At 47.6% G+C, this 14,041-nt stretch overlaps 3 protein-coding genes across 3 annotated transcripts; 1 reads left to right on the top strand and 2 right to left on the bottom strand.

Moving 5' to 3' along the window:
• Positions 1–436: 436 nt before the first annotated feature.
• LOC108164850 (dynein intermediate chain 3, ciliary) lies at positions 437–2,733 on the top strand. Its single transcript, XM_017300777.2, has 2 exons — positions 437–2,115; positions 2,176–2,733. Exons 1-2 carry the CDS (start codon positions 583–585, stop codon positions 2,575–2,577), a joined length of 1,935 nt encoding a protein of 644 aa, XP_017156266.1. The 5' UTR covers positions 437–582; the 3' UTR covers positions 2,578–2,733.
• LOC108164851 (17-beta-hydroxysteroid dehydrogenase 13) lies at positions 2,660–6,231 on the bottom strand. The gene is made up of 4 exons (XM_017300779.2): positions 6,066–6,231; positions 3,523–4,027; positions 3,281–3,463; positions 2,660–3,210 (listed from the first exon to the last, which is right to left on the bottom strand). Exons 1-4 carry the CDS (start codon positions 6,083–6,085, stop codon positions 2,947–2,949), a joined length of 972 nt encoding a protein of 323 aa, XP_017156268.1. The 5' UTR covers positions 6,086–6,231; the 3' UTR covers positions 2,660–2,946.
• Positions 6,232–9,029: 2,798 nt separating this feature from the next.
• LOC108157212 (EF-hand calcium-binding domain-containing protein 1) lies at positions 9,030–10,996 on the bottom strand. The gene is made up of 5 exons (XM_017289202.2): positions 10,978–10,996; positions 10,129–10,510; positions 9,944–10,067; positions 9,517–9,876; positions 9,030–9,453 (listed from the first exon to the last, which is right to left on the bottom strand). Exons 1-5 carry the CDS (start codon positions 10,994–10,996, stop codon positions 9,334–9,336), a joined length of 1,005 nt encoding a protein of 334 aa, XP_017144691.1. The 3' UTR covers positions 9,030–9,333.
• Between the last annotated feature and the right edge of the window lie 3,045 nt (positions 10,997–14,041).

Genomic DNA, 14,041 nt, shown 5'->3' with positions numbered 1-14,041 from the left:
AATCTGAGCTAACCTATTACTTGTTTCTTGTGCTCACTGTCACTTTGCCTATCAATACTTATACCAACAACAGAAAAAATCGAGCATCAAGTTTGTATCGTCCATTTTCCTGTTGTTTTCCATAAAATGATTTATATCTATAATTTGGTTGCTTTCCTCGTCATCAAATACACAAAACAGCTATTCTCATGACGCAATAACCTGCGTCTGCCAGTGTAAACGCATATTCTGCGTCATTGCGTCATTTCCGATATCGATGGTCGGCAGTGTAAAAAGACTATTACAGTCACAGCCGTGACTTCTGGAACTCTCTAAAAAATGAAGTCGATTTAGTATCGGTTAGTATCGATTCCATTGCTGTGAATATTCGCGCGCTGCGAAGAAGAAGAAACGCCAGTTACAAGCGGCAGTCTATCGTTTGTTTATTCCGTAAAATCTTATTTAAAAAAAATGAAAAATCTCAGCTTTCGTTTCACATTCAATCAAATTACGATATTTCACACAAGCAACAAATATAGCAGAAATATATATATATACAGAAATCGGTTGAAGACAGAACATTAACAGAAGGGCAGCCCCGTAATGTATCAGAACCAATTTATTTTTTCGCGAGAGCGACGCCTCTTCGGGCGCCAGTGTCTGTTCCAGGACCGCAATGAACTGATGGTCAGTGTCCATCCCAGTGGACGACTACGTCTGAAGTACATTTTACGCGATCCGGCAGTGCATCCCACGCAGCTCAGCGACCAGATGGCCCTCAGCATCATGGAGACGGAGAATGTGAGCTTCGATAATCATGGGATGTTCCATTACGAGGGCGGCTGGCCCAGAGAGGTGAACATCAACGACGAAGAGCAGACCGTGCGCCATCGCAAGAAGGTGGAGCGCGATGACAGCTGGGGCGAACAGGTCGCCGACATGATACGCGCCATGATGAATGTGGCCGAGCAGAACAACGCAATCAACATCTATCAGAACTTCTTTGCCGATCTGAACCCAGAGCTGGGGCAAGACTTCCGTCTGCGCTTTACAGCGCGCGTGGTGAATGTGTTCCACGACCTCTGGGTGCCACCGCGCCAAATGACCGTCATCGACTGGATGCCCAACAACGATAATCAGTTTATGGCCCAATTCACGAACCAGTACCGGCTGCGTCAGGAAGCAGATACGATGGTCCCAGTCGATGCGTGGAGTGGCGGCGACAATGCCTTCTACATCTGGGAGATGAGCAATCCGCTCAAGCCGAAAATTTTCTACGACAGCAAAGAAGTGGTGACGCGTGCCAAGATCTGTCCCAAGGACGAGAACAACCTGGCTGGCGGCACCTGGTCGGGCAAGGTGTGCCTCTGGAACACCTTAAAGAGTGGCCAGCCGTTGCGCATCTGTCCGCTGGAGGCGGCCCATCGCGAGAACACCAAGGCCCTTTGCTGGGTGCACTCCAAATCCAACACAGAGTTCTATACGGGCTCCCTGGACGGCTCCATCAAATACTGGGACACACGCGACCTCATGATGCCGGTGCACGAACTGCTGCTGGAGCCGGTGCCGCAGGAGCGCCAGAATCGCCAGGACGCTCATGGGGTGATGGTGCTCGAGTTTGAGTACACCATTCCCGTGCGCTTCGTTATTGGCAGCGACATGGGCTGTATATTTGTGGGTAACCGCAAGGGAATGACCCCCCTGGAGACGCTGCTGGCCTACTATCAACTGTTTGCCGGTCCCGTGCGCACTATCAATCGGAATCCGTTCTTTGTGAAGAACTTCTTGGTGACCGGCGACTGGCGGGCGCGCGTTTGGTCCGAGGAGTCCAAGGATGGCCCCAGCACAATGTATTTCCGGAAGAAGACCCAGGTCGTCTGCGGGGCCTGGAGTACGGGCCGATGCTCCCTCTTCGTCACCGGCGATAACAAGGGCGTTGTGGACTTCTGGGACCTACTGTTAAGTCAGCGTGTCCCCATCTACAGCATAAACTTTGGTTCACCGATCCAGGACGTGGTCTTCCGCTCGGAGGGAGCACTGCTGGCCATTGCCCTGGCCAATGGCGATACGAAGATCCTCGTGCTGGACGATGCCATGAAGTCGGCCACCGGCAAAGAGAAGGCCCTCATAGCTGCCGTAAGCGTTCTCAGGCTCTCCGGTTATATTTTGATCTTATCTAATCCCCCAACCCCGTAGATGTTTGAGCGTGAGATCTCGCGTAGCAAAATCCTGGAGGCGCGCGTCGAGGAAATAAAGCTGAAGCGTCGCACCCAGCTGCTGGCCGAGGAGGAGCGCGCCAAACGCACTGGCGATGACATCGAACTAGATCTGGAACTGGATCCCGACAATCCCGATCAGTTTGTTCAGCTAATCGAGAGCGACGATCAGTTCCGCATGGCCATTGCCGACTTCCAGGACATGCTCCTCACTGTGGAGCGCAAGCGTTCGAAGCGTAACATGATCATGGAACGCACAGCTTTCGAGCAGTACTACGTGGAGGAGGCTCAGGTGGTCGAACCCTCTAGAGAGTCCCAAGAAGCTGTTAACCCAGAGGTTTCGGAGCCGAAAAAGAAGGCAGAGGCCGCAAAAGCCAAATAAACATCCAGACCCCCAGACACCCCGGAGGCACTCTGGCACCCAGGGCCTACTCCCGCTGCACACTGACCCAACGCTCACCGAGTCATTTATATTTATGGCGACTTTATTACGACCCACACAATTAGCATTAAAGCATTTAAGTAACAACCTTTTTAACAGCTAAATTGAGCTTGCTGAATTCCCATTTCTCACAGAAATGAGCTACAGTTATACACACAAAGCAGTTACGGGAAATTAATTATAAAAAAAAAAAAAAAATAATAAAGCTCTAAGACCTAAAGCAGAGTGTACTCTCGTGCGAGTACATCCTACTCTTTCAGGCGGTAAGGCCATTCCTTTCCATGCCATTCCAGTGCATTCCATTCCATTCTAGTACTTGTCGGTGTCGACGCCAGCGTCGATGAAATCGTTTACCAGTCGCATTGCCTTGCGAGGAACGAGACGTCCGACCTTCTCCAGCGTCAGGTAGCTGCGTGGAATGGCTGCCTCCTCCAGGCCCTCGCGCTGGGCCTGAATGATGGAAGCGGCCGCCACGTCGGCGGAAATCAACTGGAACAGGCTGGGGAAGCGGTAGCGGGGATTCTTGCACAAGCCCGTATCGATCATGTACGGATAGATGGTGGTCAGTTTCACCTGGAAGACGAACAAGAACATTCAACACAAGCTGTGCTTGGCGCAAGGACCAGGCAGGGGCCACACTTACGTTGTTCTGAGGATTCTTCTGGCGCAGCTCCTCGGTGAGGGCGGCCATGTAGCCACGGACAGCGAACTTAGTGCCGCAATAGGGCACCAGATTGATGAGACCAAAGAGTCCGGCACAGGAGGAGAGGGCCACAATGCTGCCTTCGTTGCGCTCCACCATGTCGGGCAGGAAGGACTGAATCATCTGAAGAACGAGAGAGAATCAATGAGGATGCCACATCGAATGCAACCGAAAACGCCTACCCAGAAATGAGAGATCACATTGATGTCGTACATGAGACGAATCTCGTTCTCGGTGTGCTCCAAAAGGGGATGGCAGGGCATGATGCCGGCATTGTTAACCACCACATGGATGAAGCCATGCTCCTTGCGCACCTTCTGGGCCAGCTCCATCAGCTCCTCGCGTTTGGTCACATTGCACACATAGCCGAAGGCCTTGCCGCCCTTCTGCTTGATATCCTTCACCGTCTGGTTGTTGGTCTGCTCGTTCACGTCCCAGCAGATGACGGTGGCCCCCAAGGCGGCGTACTGCAGGGCCATCTGCTTGCCCATGCCATGGCCAGTGCCGGTGATCAGCACAAACTTCCCGTTCACATTATCCTGCGGCTTTGTCTGGAAGAGGCCCACTATCGACTCAACTATCGCCAGCCAGAACTTGACAATCAGCACCACAATGTCCACCACTAGCAGCACAATGTTGTAGATGTCGCTGCTGTTCGTGGTGCTGCTACCGTTAGCATTGCTGGCGCTAAAAAAAAGAGGAGATCAGTGGATTGTTCAGGGTGCTTTGGCGGGGCGGGACGGGGCGGGGGCCATGGGAAGCGCGAGTGCGTGCCGCCTGCTAATTAGACTCTTGATCTTTGCATCATAATTATTAAATGGGGAGTCGACTCGAATTCGACTGTAGTGGACTCTAATCTACTTCTGTGGAGTGTATGGACTCTAACTCTTGCCTGACCCACGGCATTACCAGACTACATACGAGTACTACAGTTCGTGTGTGCTTTAATCTCGTTCACAGCGACAATCAGCTGACCTTTCTCTCCTTAAGATACCCTTCCTCGCCTGGAAAGGGCAGTCTTCCTTTGATCAAATGCTTGCAATTAATATCCTGGATCAGCTGGCCCTTTTCCTCCAACCTCATCTGTTCCACACACAGTTCATGTAGAATACGTGGAATATCTATATGATTTAATGGGCGACATTAATCGGCGATCGAAATCCCATTATTGTAAAGACTTAACAAGCTGTAGTTCAGGTTTTTATTGGTCATAAAGCCGGTATAGAAACGATTGTTCTGATCTGCCCAGAGTATCTTATGGTTCGGCTCCCTCCTCTCCGCTCACTGCTGTGACTGCTGACCGCTGGTCTGGCCCCACGCGGAAGTCGTGAGTCGGGGCGTCGGTAGAGGGGCTACGGGGCTACCGGGCTCGTCTTTGGTCAGCTTTTTTTGTCATGTATGTATGTATATACCCCCGTGCTCGTATTACAATAACAATTACTGGCCTGCAGCTGCGTGAGATCTCTTGATAGTGCCGAAACTTTTTGTCAGATGTTTCTTTGTTTTTCTTATTTTTCTGCTACTTGTGACACACATCCATAGGCGAACGGAAGATCAACCACATATGATATACATTTATGTATATATGGGTCTGGGTATAGACAGATGATCGTGCCATCAGTTGACCAACCATGACCGTGGCCCCCACTGCTCTCGACTTCTCCCTGTCCCGCACCTCCAAAGAATCTCTTATTCGCTCTTATCGCTGCACTTTTGTTCCATTCTATGCTTAAGCAATATATAGCCCATGTACCTCTTACTGAATACCAAAACGAACGCCACTTGAAACACATATCGAATAGAGCGATTCCATTCGATTAAAAACATTGTAGATTATGTATTTTACAAAGAATAATAATAGTTTCTATAATTTGTGGATGACTGCAAATAGATTTTGGGTCTGAAACTTGTGTTAACGGATTTCTCATGTGTGTAATATGTGCATATACATATGGTTCATAGGCATTCTTTGGGAAGAGCTAATAGCTTTTATGCCTATACAAATATATGGTTTCGTTTGGTTGATCCTACATAGAGAATTTATCATGATTCGTGATCACTGATCATGAAGGACAACAGCTTATTGGAACCGGCTTCCTGCTCTGCTCGAAAACGTATCATATACGTATCAATTATCAAAATTTGACGCTCGTTATTCTTGGTCTAGTGGGCAGCATTGTACAGATTGTACAATGCATCCCGATTAGAGGTAACCAGAGCCTATCGGAACTGAAGCGTGTCGATCAGGGTCCATCGCGAGTTCCCTGGGGGCGTTGCACAGTGGCCCGACGGTAAAGGTTAACGAAATACGCTTACCGGTCATGCCAACCGGTTCGATTCGCGATTTGGCAATTAATCTGGTAACAATAATTGTAATAATAATCTGGATAATCGCCAGCACTTACACACATCAGCGACCCCATTGGACCCTGCGAACCCTGGCCCCATCCGAGGGACCGACCCGTCGATAAGGAACGGACTCCAACCAAGAACCTCAAATGGGTGTTATCTGGCGGGAGCTCTCTGGTAGAACAAACTATATATTTGTACAACAAAATTCCCATGTGCATATACTATGTAGCTATAGCTATGTTTTTCTTTCTGCTGTTTCACGATGATAAGATTATTTTGCAGTTGCTAACGAAGGTGTTCCTCCGTGACTGTTCGCCTCTTTCCGTTATTCCCCTCACAAGAATCGTATGTATTGTACATATGTATTACTGACCTTTGCGACACTTTGGACATGTTGGCGAGGATGTCTGTTCAAGGATCGATGGAGGGGTGCTATGTGCTAGCAATGCGAGATCGTGGAGCAGAGCAAGAGCAAACCGTTAGCGGCTGTTAACGAATTCGGACTGAGTTTCCACAGAAGTAAACACTACGCACCGCATGCCGGTCGTATAAGTTATTATTTCAAATATACTCTCACTCTCACTCGCAGTCGCAGTCGCACTCACACTCGCACTCGCACTTAAAGCTGGAGCACGCTCACATTCACATCTACAGTGCCACTCATAAGTAGATACACGTCCACCAGTAGCACGACGAGCCGACAGCGACAACGACAACGACAACGACAACGCCGACTAGAGCTACAGCTACGGGCAGAAGCGTTCTATAAACAGTGCTCCGATCCGATCGGATCCGATCCGATCTATATGGAACGACGGTGACAGCATGCAACGACGAATGGGCTCGTTCAGATTAGTCCAGCTTTCCAGTGTGTGTGTGTGTGTGTGTGTGCGAGAGCGAGTGCGGAGCGTAGCGTGCATGTGTGGGAATTAACCGGGGTCCGATATTAATAGTACACCACTCTGGGGGGGAACTGCTTGTAGTCCCCCATTATTAGCCATCAAATGCAGTGCTCATGTACGGCGCCGCATGCACACATCCAAAGATCTGGAAAGAGTTTGCGTTTACGATCCCCAGCGCGGATGAGCCACGAGTAAGAGCCGACTAAGAGCAGCACATTTCTATCAGTGAGATCGGAGGCTAGTTTGGCTTTTTTGACCCAAGTCCATGCACTATCTACCAAAATTACGATAAGGTACATACATACATACATGCACACGTGTGTACATCTGTAAGTGCAAGTGCACAATCAACAAAATAAAATATACGTATGTACTTTTCTTTAGAGCTCTCCCTCCGCCCAGTCATTACAAAAGTGTAACAAAAAATGAGCTAATTAGTACTTTGAGCACTCATTACATCATCCCAGCTTGAGGTGGCTTTAATTTTCGGAAGCAGCGATAAGATCTCCTATCTACAAGTAGGCGAGGGTCCTAAGTAATGAATCACTTTTTTAATACGGTACTAGGGTACTAAGTGCACACCCCAGGTACTGAGCAGTCCCAACCCTTCAGAAGGTGATTGTGATTTGAATGTACGATAAGCTGGAAAAGTCAATGAAAACGACGCGGCAATGTTTACAATGTGAAATCCATATGTCAAACAAAAAATAAACAACTTCACCAGATCCCAGACATGACTGCATTGGACACCCGATGATTAGAAGTAATAACACCTATGGCGAAAGACAAGATTACCAATAAAAAGGCCTGAAGATTCATCGTTCCTTGCGATGGACATATACATAGATAGGATCAGGTTCTGATAGCTTCGATAGAGACAGGGTAAACAAAGTCGGAGTTCAAGATCTACAGTCTTTGTACAACTAACAAAAAAGAAGATCAATGCTCCAATGAAACCAATCAGTAATCGAATTTGTATACCCTTCAATCAATCAAATAAGTAGCAGTGAACTAATCTGTATCTATCTCGTAATATACAAGATCAATGATCTAGCGAAATGGAAAAGTTGAAGCATCTACGAATCCATGTTCTATGTTAGATATTCTCAAAATCGGACCTAATCTTGATCAGATAGCTACCATAGTAACGAAATATATATTGTGGTTTTGTTATTGGATGCTAGGGACCGACTCAGTGCAACCGAATCGGTATTAAAACCTTACCAAAATCAATCGGAATCGATTGTCTGTATGATAAGTTCTCAATGGAATTGTGAAAGAGCCACACCTCGTAGCTGTGCCATTAATATATGCACGTATGTGCACCAACAGAACATTGGTTATATCACCCTTATAGATTCCAGATTCAGTCAAGATTCACACATGACTGCCAAGGGCACTGGCTCTAGAGTGGCTTCTTGGTTTCGATCCGATCAAATATCGTTATCCCAAGCCGGCGCGGTCCGGCCCGGCCTTCCTTTCCTGCTACTCAAAATGTGTGTACGAGAATATATTATGTAATTTAATGCCACTGTCTGCTGCACTCATTCCGGTTCTATGCCAAATCCGGTCCACCTTCCCAGTCATATTCAGTATTGAGACGGTTCACGGGCAAGTGCCATGTGCCATGTGGCAGTCCGCGTCAGCGTCGCAAGTGGAATGGGAAGCTAAACAGCGTGGAACTTGCTTTGGGCGTTGCATGAATGCATTCGATAGATAAACAAGATTCGTGACCATTTGGGTTATCTGTATGTGTGAGTGTGTGTGTGTGGATGCGGCTGGCTAATCGAATAAATTAGCTCGCATTACCGGACCACTCGACTCGGCTTATTGTTTCACTTGACGCTTGCATAAATATGACTATGACTAGCTGTGGTCCTCAACTTGCAACATGCCGCCTGACACCGACAATCGCCGGAACTCGAACCTTCATGTACGGCTCGATGGCACAGACGAACGTCGAGCAGTGCCTCATCTCAGTTGATTTCTTCAGTATTACGTGCAAATTGCACAGACATCTGTTCGCAGAAATGAATTGCATCTCTGTCATTGGTCGGGGTCACCTTCTGGGCACTCTAATCAAGCGCATTGTCTCTTCGAGTATGGGGTGACACCACAGACACTGCTCGGGGCGTTTGTGCAATAAACCAATAAAGAAAGCAGTCCAGAAAATACGATAGCATCCCATGGCATCCCAGTGGTCTGGGGTCAGCCATCTCTAACATACGCTGGAACCACAAGAGATATAATATAGGTATAGGTAGCATTACTCCCGTTCTACAATAATCTAGCCCTGTTTTCGGGGTCACCAGCTACCAAAAATGGGCCATCAACATAAGAGATTAATTGTAGTTCTATTGGCTCGATGGTCGCTCAAAGTTTGGGTTCGTCCTCCTCCCGCAGATATTATGGCCAATCCGTCGCAATGCGGATTTTCATGAATTTTGTATCATTAGGGTTCATTCCAGAATGGTCTCCAGAATGGCCGTGTTCCTGGAAACCACCAAAAAATAGCGAACAAGCTCCTTCGTATATGGATTGTGGATGGGATAGCATAACCTCTATAAATCATCGATATTTTCGGGTCTCCCGAATAAAGTAAACCTTCGCATCGACTTTCGTCTAACGTACTTTATTCCCCTAATTCACAAAATAAAAAACAAAAAACTATTGATTAACAAACCCACCAAATATCGTACCGTAACATATGATATTGTGCCTGTTCTGGTTCGATTCGACCTACACCTGCAGCGTTGAGAAAAAGGAGCCGACAGCACTGTCCGTGGGCAGGCACTGGCCAAAGGCTTCAATCAGCAGCGGTTCCGCCGTGACTGTGGTCATGAAATCCTCCAGCGAGACCTGAGAGAGGTGGGTAAATGCTTATAGAAGGGATTCAGGGAAATGATGGGGCATTGCTCCTACCTTGCCATCCTTGTCCAGGTCGAACTTCTTGAGGACGATCTCTACAAGATCCTTGACGCCCTCGTCGGGATCCTCGTCCTGCGGCTGCTTGATAAGGCAGTTCCGCAGCAGCGTAAACATCTCATCCTTGGTAATGAATCCGTCCTGATTCAGATCGTACACCCGAAAACAGAAGCCCGCCCGCTCCGTGGACGTGCCGCGCAGAAACGTTGACAGCCCGATGAGCCAGCCCTCGAGCCGCAGGGGCAGGCCCTCGTGTGCCTTGTCCCAGCTGCAGAAGATGCGCTCCATCAGGATCTCCTCGGTGACAATGTCGAAAGTGCTGTGCAACAGCTCCCGGAACACGATGCGGTCAATGCCCTGCGTGGCCAGAATATGTACACTCGTTTCTCAGAGTCTGAGGACGGGTATCCTCGGCAAGACTCACCTCCACGGCCGCATGGGGCTTGGCTATAGCTGCACTGGAAGAGCTGGATGCCAGCGTCTTGGCCGCATACTGGCAGTTCGACACGAGCTTCCGATAGATCCGGCACAGGGAATCCAGTTCGTCTCTGTAACGCGGGATTAGATGGATGTGGATTGGGTGTTGGCTCTCGGAACGGGCCTACTCACTTGCTGAAGCGCGTCTTCTTGCGCAGACTGTCCAGCAGCTTGGGATTGATTTTGCCACTGAGCTCCTCCATCCTCCTTTGGCGCAGTTGCCGCTTGTTCTGCAGGGCCGCCGCGGCGGCCTTTGACTGTTGGTTGCTCGAGTTACGTTTGCCGCTGGCGAGGAATACCGAGACCGTTTTCAGTATCGTTTTGTTCGCATGTAGTGTGGATCTGCCGGCTGTTGTTGCTCCGGCTCCGCCTGACGTTGCACCACCACCGCTGCCGCTGCCGCCGCCCCCTCCGCCTCCAGCTCCAGCTGCGGCTCCACCTCCAGCTCCGCCCCCACCATTATCACGATTGGGTGTCGGAGTTGGCGAACGACCCTTGGTGGCGCCTGCTTTGCCTGCAACAAAACAAATTTCCAATACATGGCCGTGTGTGTGTGTGTGTGTGTGTGTGTGTGGATAGATGGGTTCCCTGTTCCTCTTTATGTGTCAAAGCCAACACGCTCATCCCCCTCCCCCACCTGGACTCCCCAGTCACTTCCAATATGTACATACAACGCCCAGGTATGTGGATATGTAGCCCAAAAGATATGAGCAAACAAAAGACAAAAGGCTAAAGGCCCAGGAGGCCCAGGAGGCCCAAAATGCAAATGCCCTTCACATCGCATTACATCCGAATGGGTAATGGCTAATGGCAGCGTTCACATTCACATTTCGCCCATAAATTGTTTCAGCCAGCGCCGACTGCAATGAGAGTACACTGAGAGAAAACTTCAAGGAAAGGGCAGATCCAGTAAATCTAATTAACGGGGAGATATACGTGGAGAGAGGGAGAGAGAAAAGGTCTTGTTAATCGGTGACCAACTATCGTTGGCTTTGGCCATGTCGTAGTAATGCACTGTAGATTAATCCAAGGACACTAGAATGGATCGTAAGTAGTGGGTCCAAGCAGTGTAGATGGATCGTAAAGTAGGGTAAGTGGATCTTAAAGTAGTGTAATTGGATCGTAAAGTAGTGCAAGTGGATTCTAAAGTATCCTTAAGAATGTAGATGGGTCCTAAGGCAGTGTAAATGGGTCCCAGTGTTTATGGGTTCTAAAATTATGCATGACGTTCTTAATGGATGCTTAGAGAATATGGACCGGTCCAAAGGAGTGTAGATGGGTCCTAAAGTAGTGTAATTGGATCCTAAAGTAGTGTAAGTTGATCCTAATTAATACTTAATAATGAAGATGGGTCTTAAAGCAGTGTAAATAGACCGAAAGACAGTATATGGGCTCTAAAATTGTGCATGGCATTCTTAATGGATGCTTAAAGAATATGGATCGGTCTTAAAGATGGGTCTTAAAATAGTGTAGTGGATCCTTATGTAGTGTAAGTGGAAGCTAAGGTAGTGTAAGTAGATGGTAAAGTAGGGTAAGTGGATTCTAAAGTATCCTTAAGAATGTAGATGGGTCCTAAGGCAGTGTAAATGGGTCCCAGTGTTTATGGGTTCTAAATTATGCATGTCGTTCTTAATGGATGCTTAGAGAATATGGACCTGTCCAAAGGAGTGTAATTGGATCCTAAAGTAGTGTAAGTTGATCCTAATTAATACTTAAGAATGAAGATGGGTCCTAAAGCAGTGTAAATAGGCCCAAAGACAGTATATGGTGCATGGCGTTCTTAATGGATGCTTGAAGAATATGGATCGGTCTTAAAGATGGGTCTTAAAGTAGTGTAAGTGGATCCTTATGTAGTGTAAGTGGAAGCTAAAGTAGGGTAAGTGGATCCTAAAGTAGGGTGAGTGGATTCTAAACAATTCTCAAGAATGTAGATGGGTCCTAAGGCAGTGTAAATGGGTACTAAAATTGTGTATGTTGTTCTTAATGGATGGTTAGAGAATATGGACCGGTCCAAAGGAGTTTAGATGGGTCCTAAAGTAGTGTAAGTGGATCACCATGGACGGATCGTGTACAAGATATGAAATAGTATAATAAGATGATATTTGATAAGATATATGTAGATCTTTGGTATGGATCCTACTTAAGATGGGTCTTAAGATAGTGAAAATGGAGTGTACAGCAGTATATGAATGTGAATGTGTCCGAGGGCAAGATTATCCATATTTAAATAATTTTGAAGCAAAGAAAATAGATCTTAAGTAACCGAAAATCTATCTAACGATATCGAACAAAAGGAGAGAACACATGCCAGAGCATAGAGTAAGAAAGGGACCACAACAGAGCCACTTTAGGGAGGAATGAGAGAGAGAGAGAGAGCTGCTGTATTTCTGCCAGTGCACTCATTTACTCTTTTGCTCATTTAAACTTTACTTCAACTCTCTATCTCTCGCTCTCTCTCAGTCTCTGCCCCCATACAATGAGGGGGGGGCATTGTATTGTTGTATCGCGCTAGACCTGGCGATATTTCATTTGTTCCTTACTCTCGCTCTTGTGTGCAATTCCGTTGCGCAAAATGTTATTATCTTTTGATTACCCAAGAAGAGGGAGTAGCCCCGACATACAGACCAGACCCACCTTCTGCCTGTCTGTCTGTCTGTCTGTCTGTCTGGCGGTAGCTATAGCTATTGCCATATCGTTTCCACATACATATATGTATTTATGGTCGGCTCCGCCCTTGGCACTATAATTTTATTTGCGTTTCCACTGGCTTCGATGCGTGCCAGTGTCGGGGACGAACCAATACTTTGGTATGCAACGGTCTCTGGGTCTTGTATATACACATGTATGTACATATGTAACGGTTGTAATTTGTTGATTTTTAACCATTTGCTCCGATCCGTTGCCCGGTTGCCACCCAAACAAATCATGTATTGGGGGCTTTTTCCTCGAACTCTTTGTCAGGTTGCAAGTCCACTGACAGCCCTGAAGGGAGCAAATCAAACATGTTTGGACTTGGCAGTACATCAACAGCAGCTGCTACTCCTTCTCCACACACACACACCACACACCACACTCCACACACACACACACACACACACGAGCACGAGGATGCACATGTACTTGGACCAATTGGCAATTGGTAATGCAACCGATAGTTGGCCAAGACCTCTCCATCCAAGCAGTTTAATTGCCCTTGAGCTCGGAGCAATGATATCTGGGATATCTGTTAGATACTCGTACAGTGGATAGATACTTTGGAGTGCAGCTGCCAAAAAAGGAGCCCCACTTCAGGCAAGTCCCAGGGTCTTTCTATCCAGTGATCTTTTCATTATTCCAGGTAGCGATAGCGGCACTTCTTAATGCTCATTTCTGACGTCATCGGCATAGGTATATGTATCTTTGTAAAGTTCCAGCGAAAGACACCTCCGTCACGTCACGGCATCAGCAGACTTCAAAGTGGAACACTTTCACCATTTCTTCGAATATGTTCTTTTAGATATGTATCTCCCACAGGTGGAGGACACGGACATCTATTCAAAGCTGAAGAAGGCTCTTCTTCTCCGTTATGACGACTCGTCATCGCCATATCCCAGCTCCGTATCAGCGTGCGCTGCAATGTATGCTATGGAAATTGTCCTCATGTCGGCCGTAATTAAAGTCTAAACTGGTTTAAGATACACCCACCACACAGTCACACACACACACACACACACACAGAGAGACAGAGAGAGGGAGTGATAGAGAGAGGGGAAGAGGGCAAGCGATGCACAGAAAGAGTTGTAGAGTTTATAGATCTTTAAAGTAGATACCCATGTCTAGGTTGTTATTTTGATTGCCCGATAGACTCCACGCAGGAGCGTTAAAGCGTGTCCCTTGGCCCTCGGGCTCATCCACAAATGGCAAACGGCCAAAACAAAAGGAATCAACAAACTGCAACTTTCTTTCAGTTTCCAAGGCGAAGACAGGCCACAGAGCCGCCAGAGTCTCAAAGTGTGTGCTGACAGTCCCCAGGCATTGTCAGTTGGAATAGGTAAGGGCAGGCTGT

The sequence above is a fragment of the Drosophila miranda genome, chromosome XL (assembly GCF_003369915.1).
Source record: "Drosophila miranda strain MSH22 chromosome XL, D.miranda_PacBio2.1, whole genome shotgun sequence".
Classification (NCBI taxonomy): domain Eukaryota; kingdom Metazoa; phylum Arthropoda; class Insecta; order Diptera; family Drosophilidae; genus Drosophila; species Drosophila miranda.
This window is presented reverse-complemented; position numbering and strand designations above follow the sequence as displayed.

What these genes read in the sequence shown, in the direction of transcription:
- LOC108157212 (XM_017289202.2), bottom strand. An exon ending in AAGAAGACGCGCTTCAGCAA is followed by an intron (nt 10,068 to 10,128) that starts GTGAGTAGGCCC and finishes CCCGCGTTACAG; the next exon opens with AGACGAACTGGATTCCCTGT. An exon ending in ACCTGGACAAGGATGGCAAG is followed by an intron (nt 9,454 to 9,516) that starts GTAGGAGCAATG and finishes CACCTCTCTCAG; the next exon opens with GTCTCGCTGGAGGATTTCAT.
- LOC108164850 (XM_017300777.2), top strand. Translation starts at nt 583, where the DNA reads ATGTATCAGAACCAATTTATTTTTTCGCGAGAGCGACGCCTCTTCGGG. An exon ending in AGAAGGCCCTCATAGCTGCC is followed by an intron (nt 2,116 to 2,175) that starts GTAAGCGTTCTC and finishes CCAACCCCGTAG; the next exon opens with ATGTTTGAGCGTGAGATCTC.
- LOC108164851 (XM_017300779.2), bottom strand. Translation starts at nt 6,085, where the DNA reads ATGTCCAAAGTGTCGCAAAG. An exon ending in ATGTGATCTCTCATTTCTGG is followed by an intron (nt 3,464 to 3,522) that starts GTAGGCGTTTTC and finishes CTCGTTCTTCAG; the next exon opens with ATGATTCAGTCCTTCCTGCC. An exon ending in AGAAGAATCCTCAGAACAAC is followed by an intron (nt 3,211 to 3,280) that starts GTAAGTGTGGCC and finishes TTCGTCTTCCAG; the next exon opens with GTGAAACTGACCACCATCTA.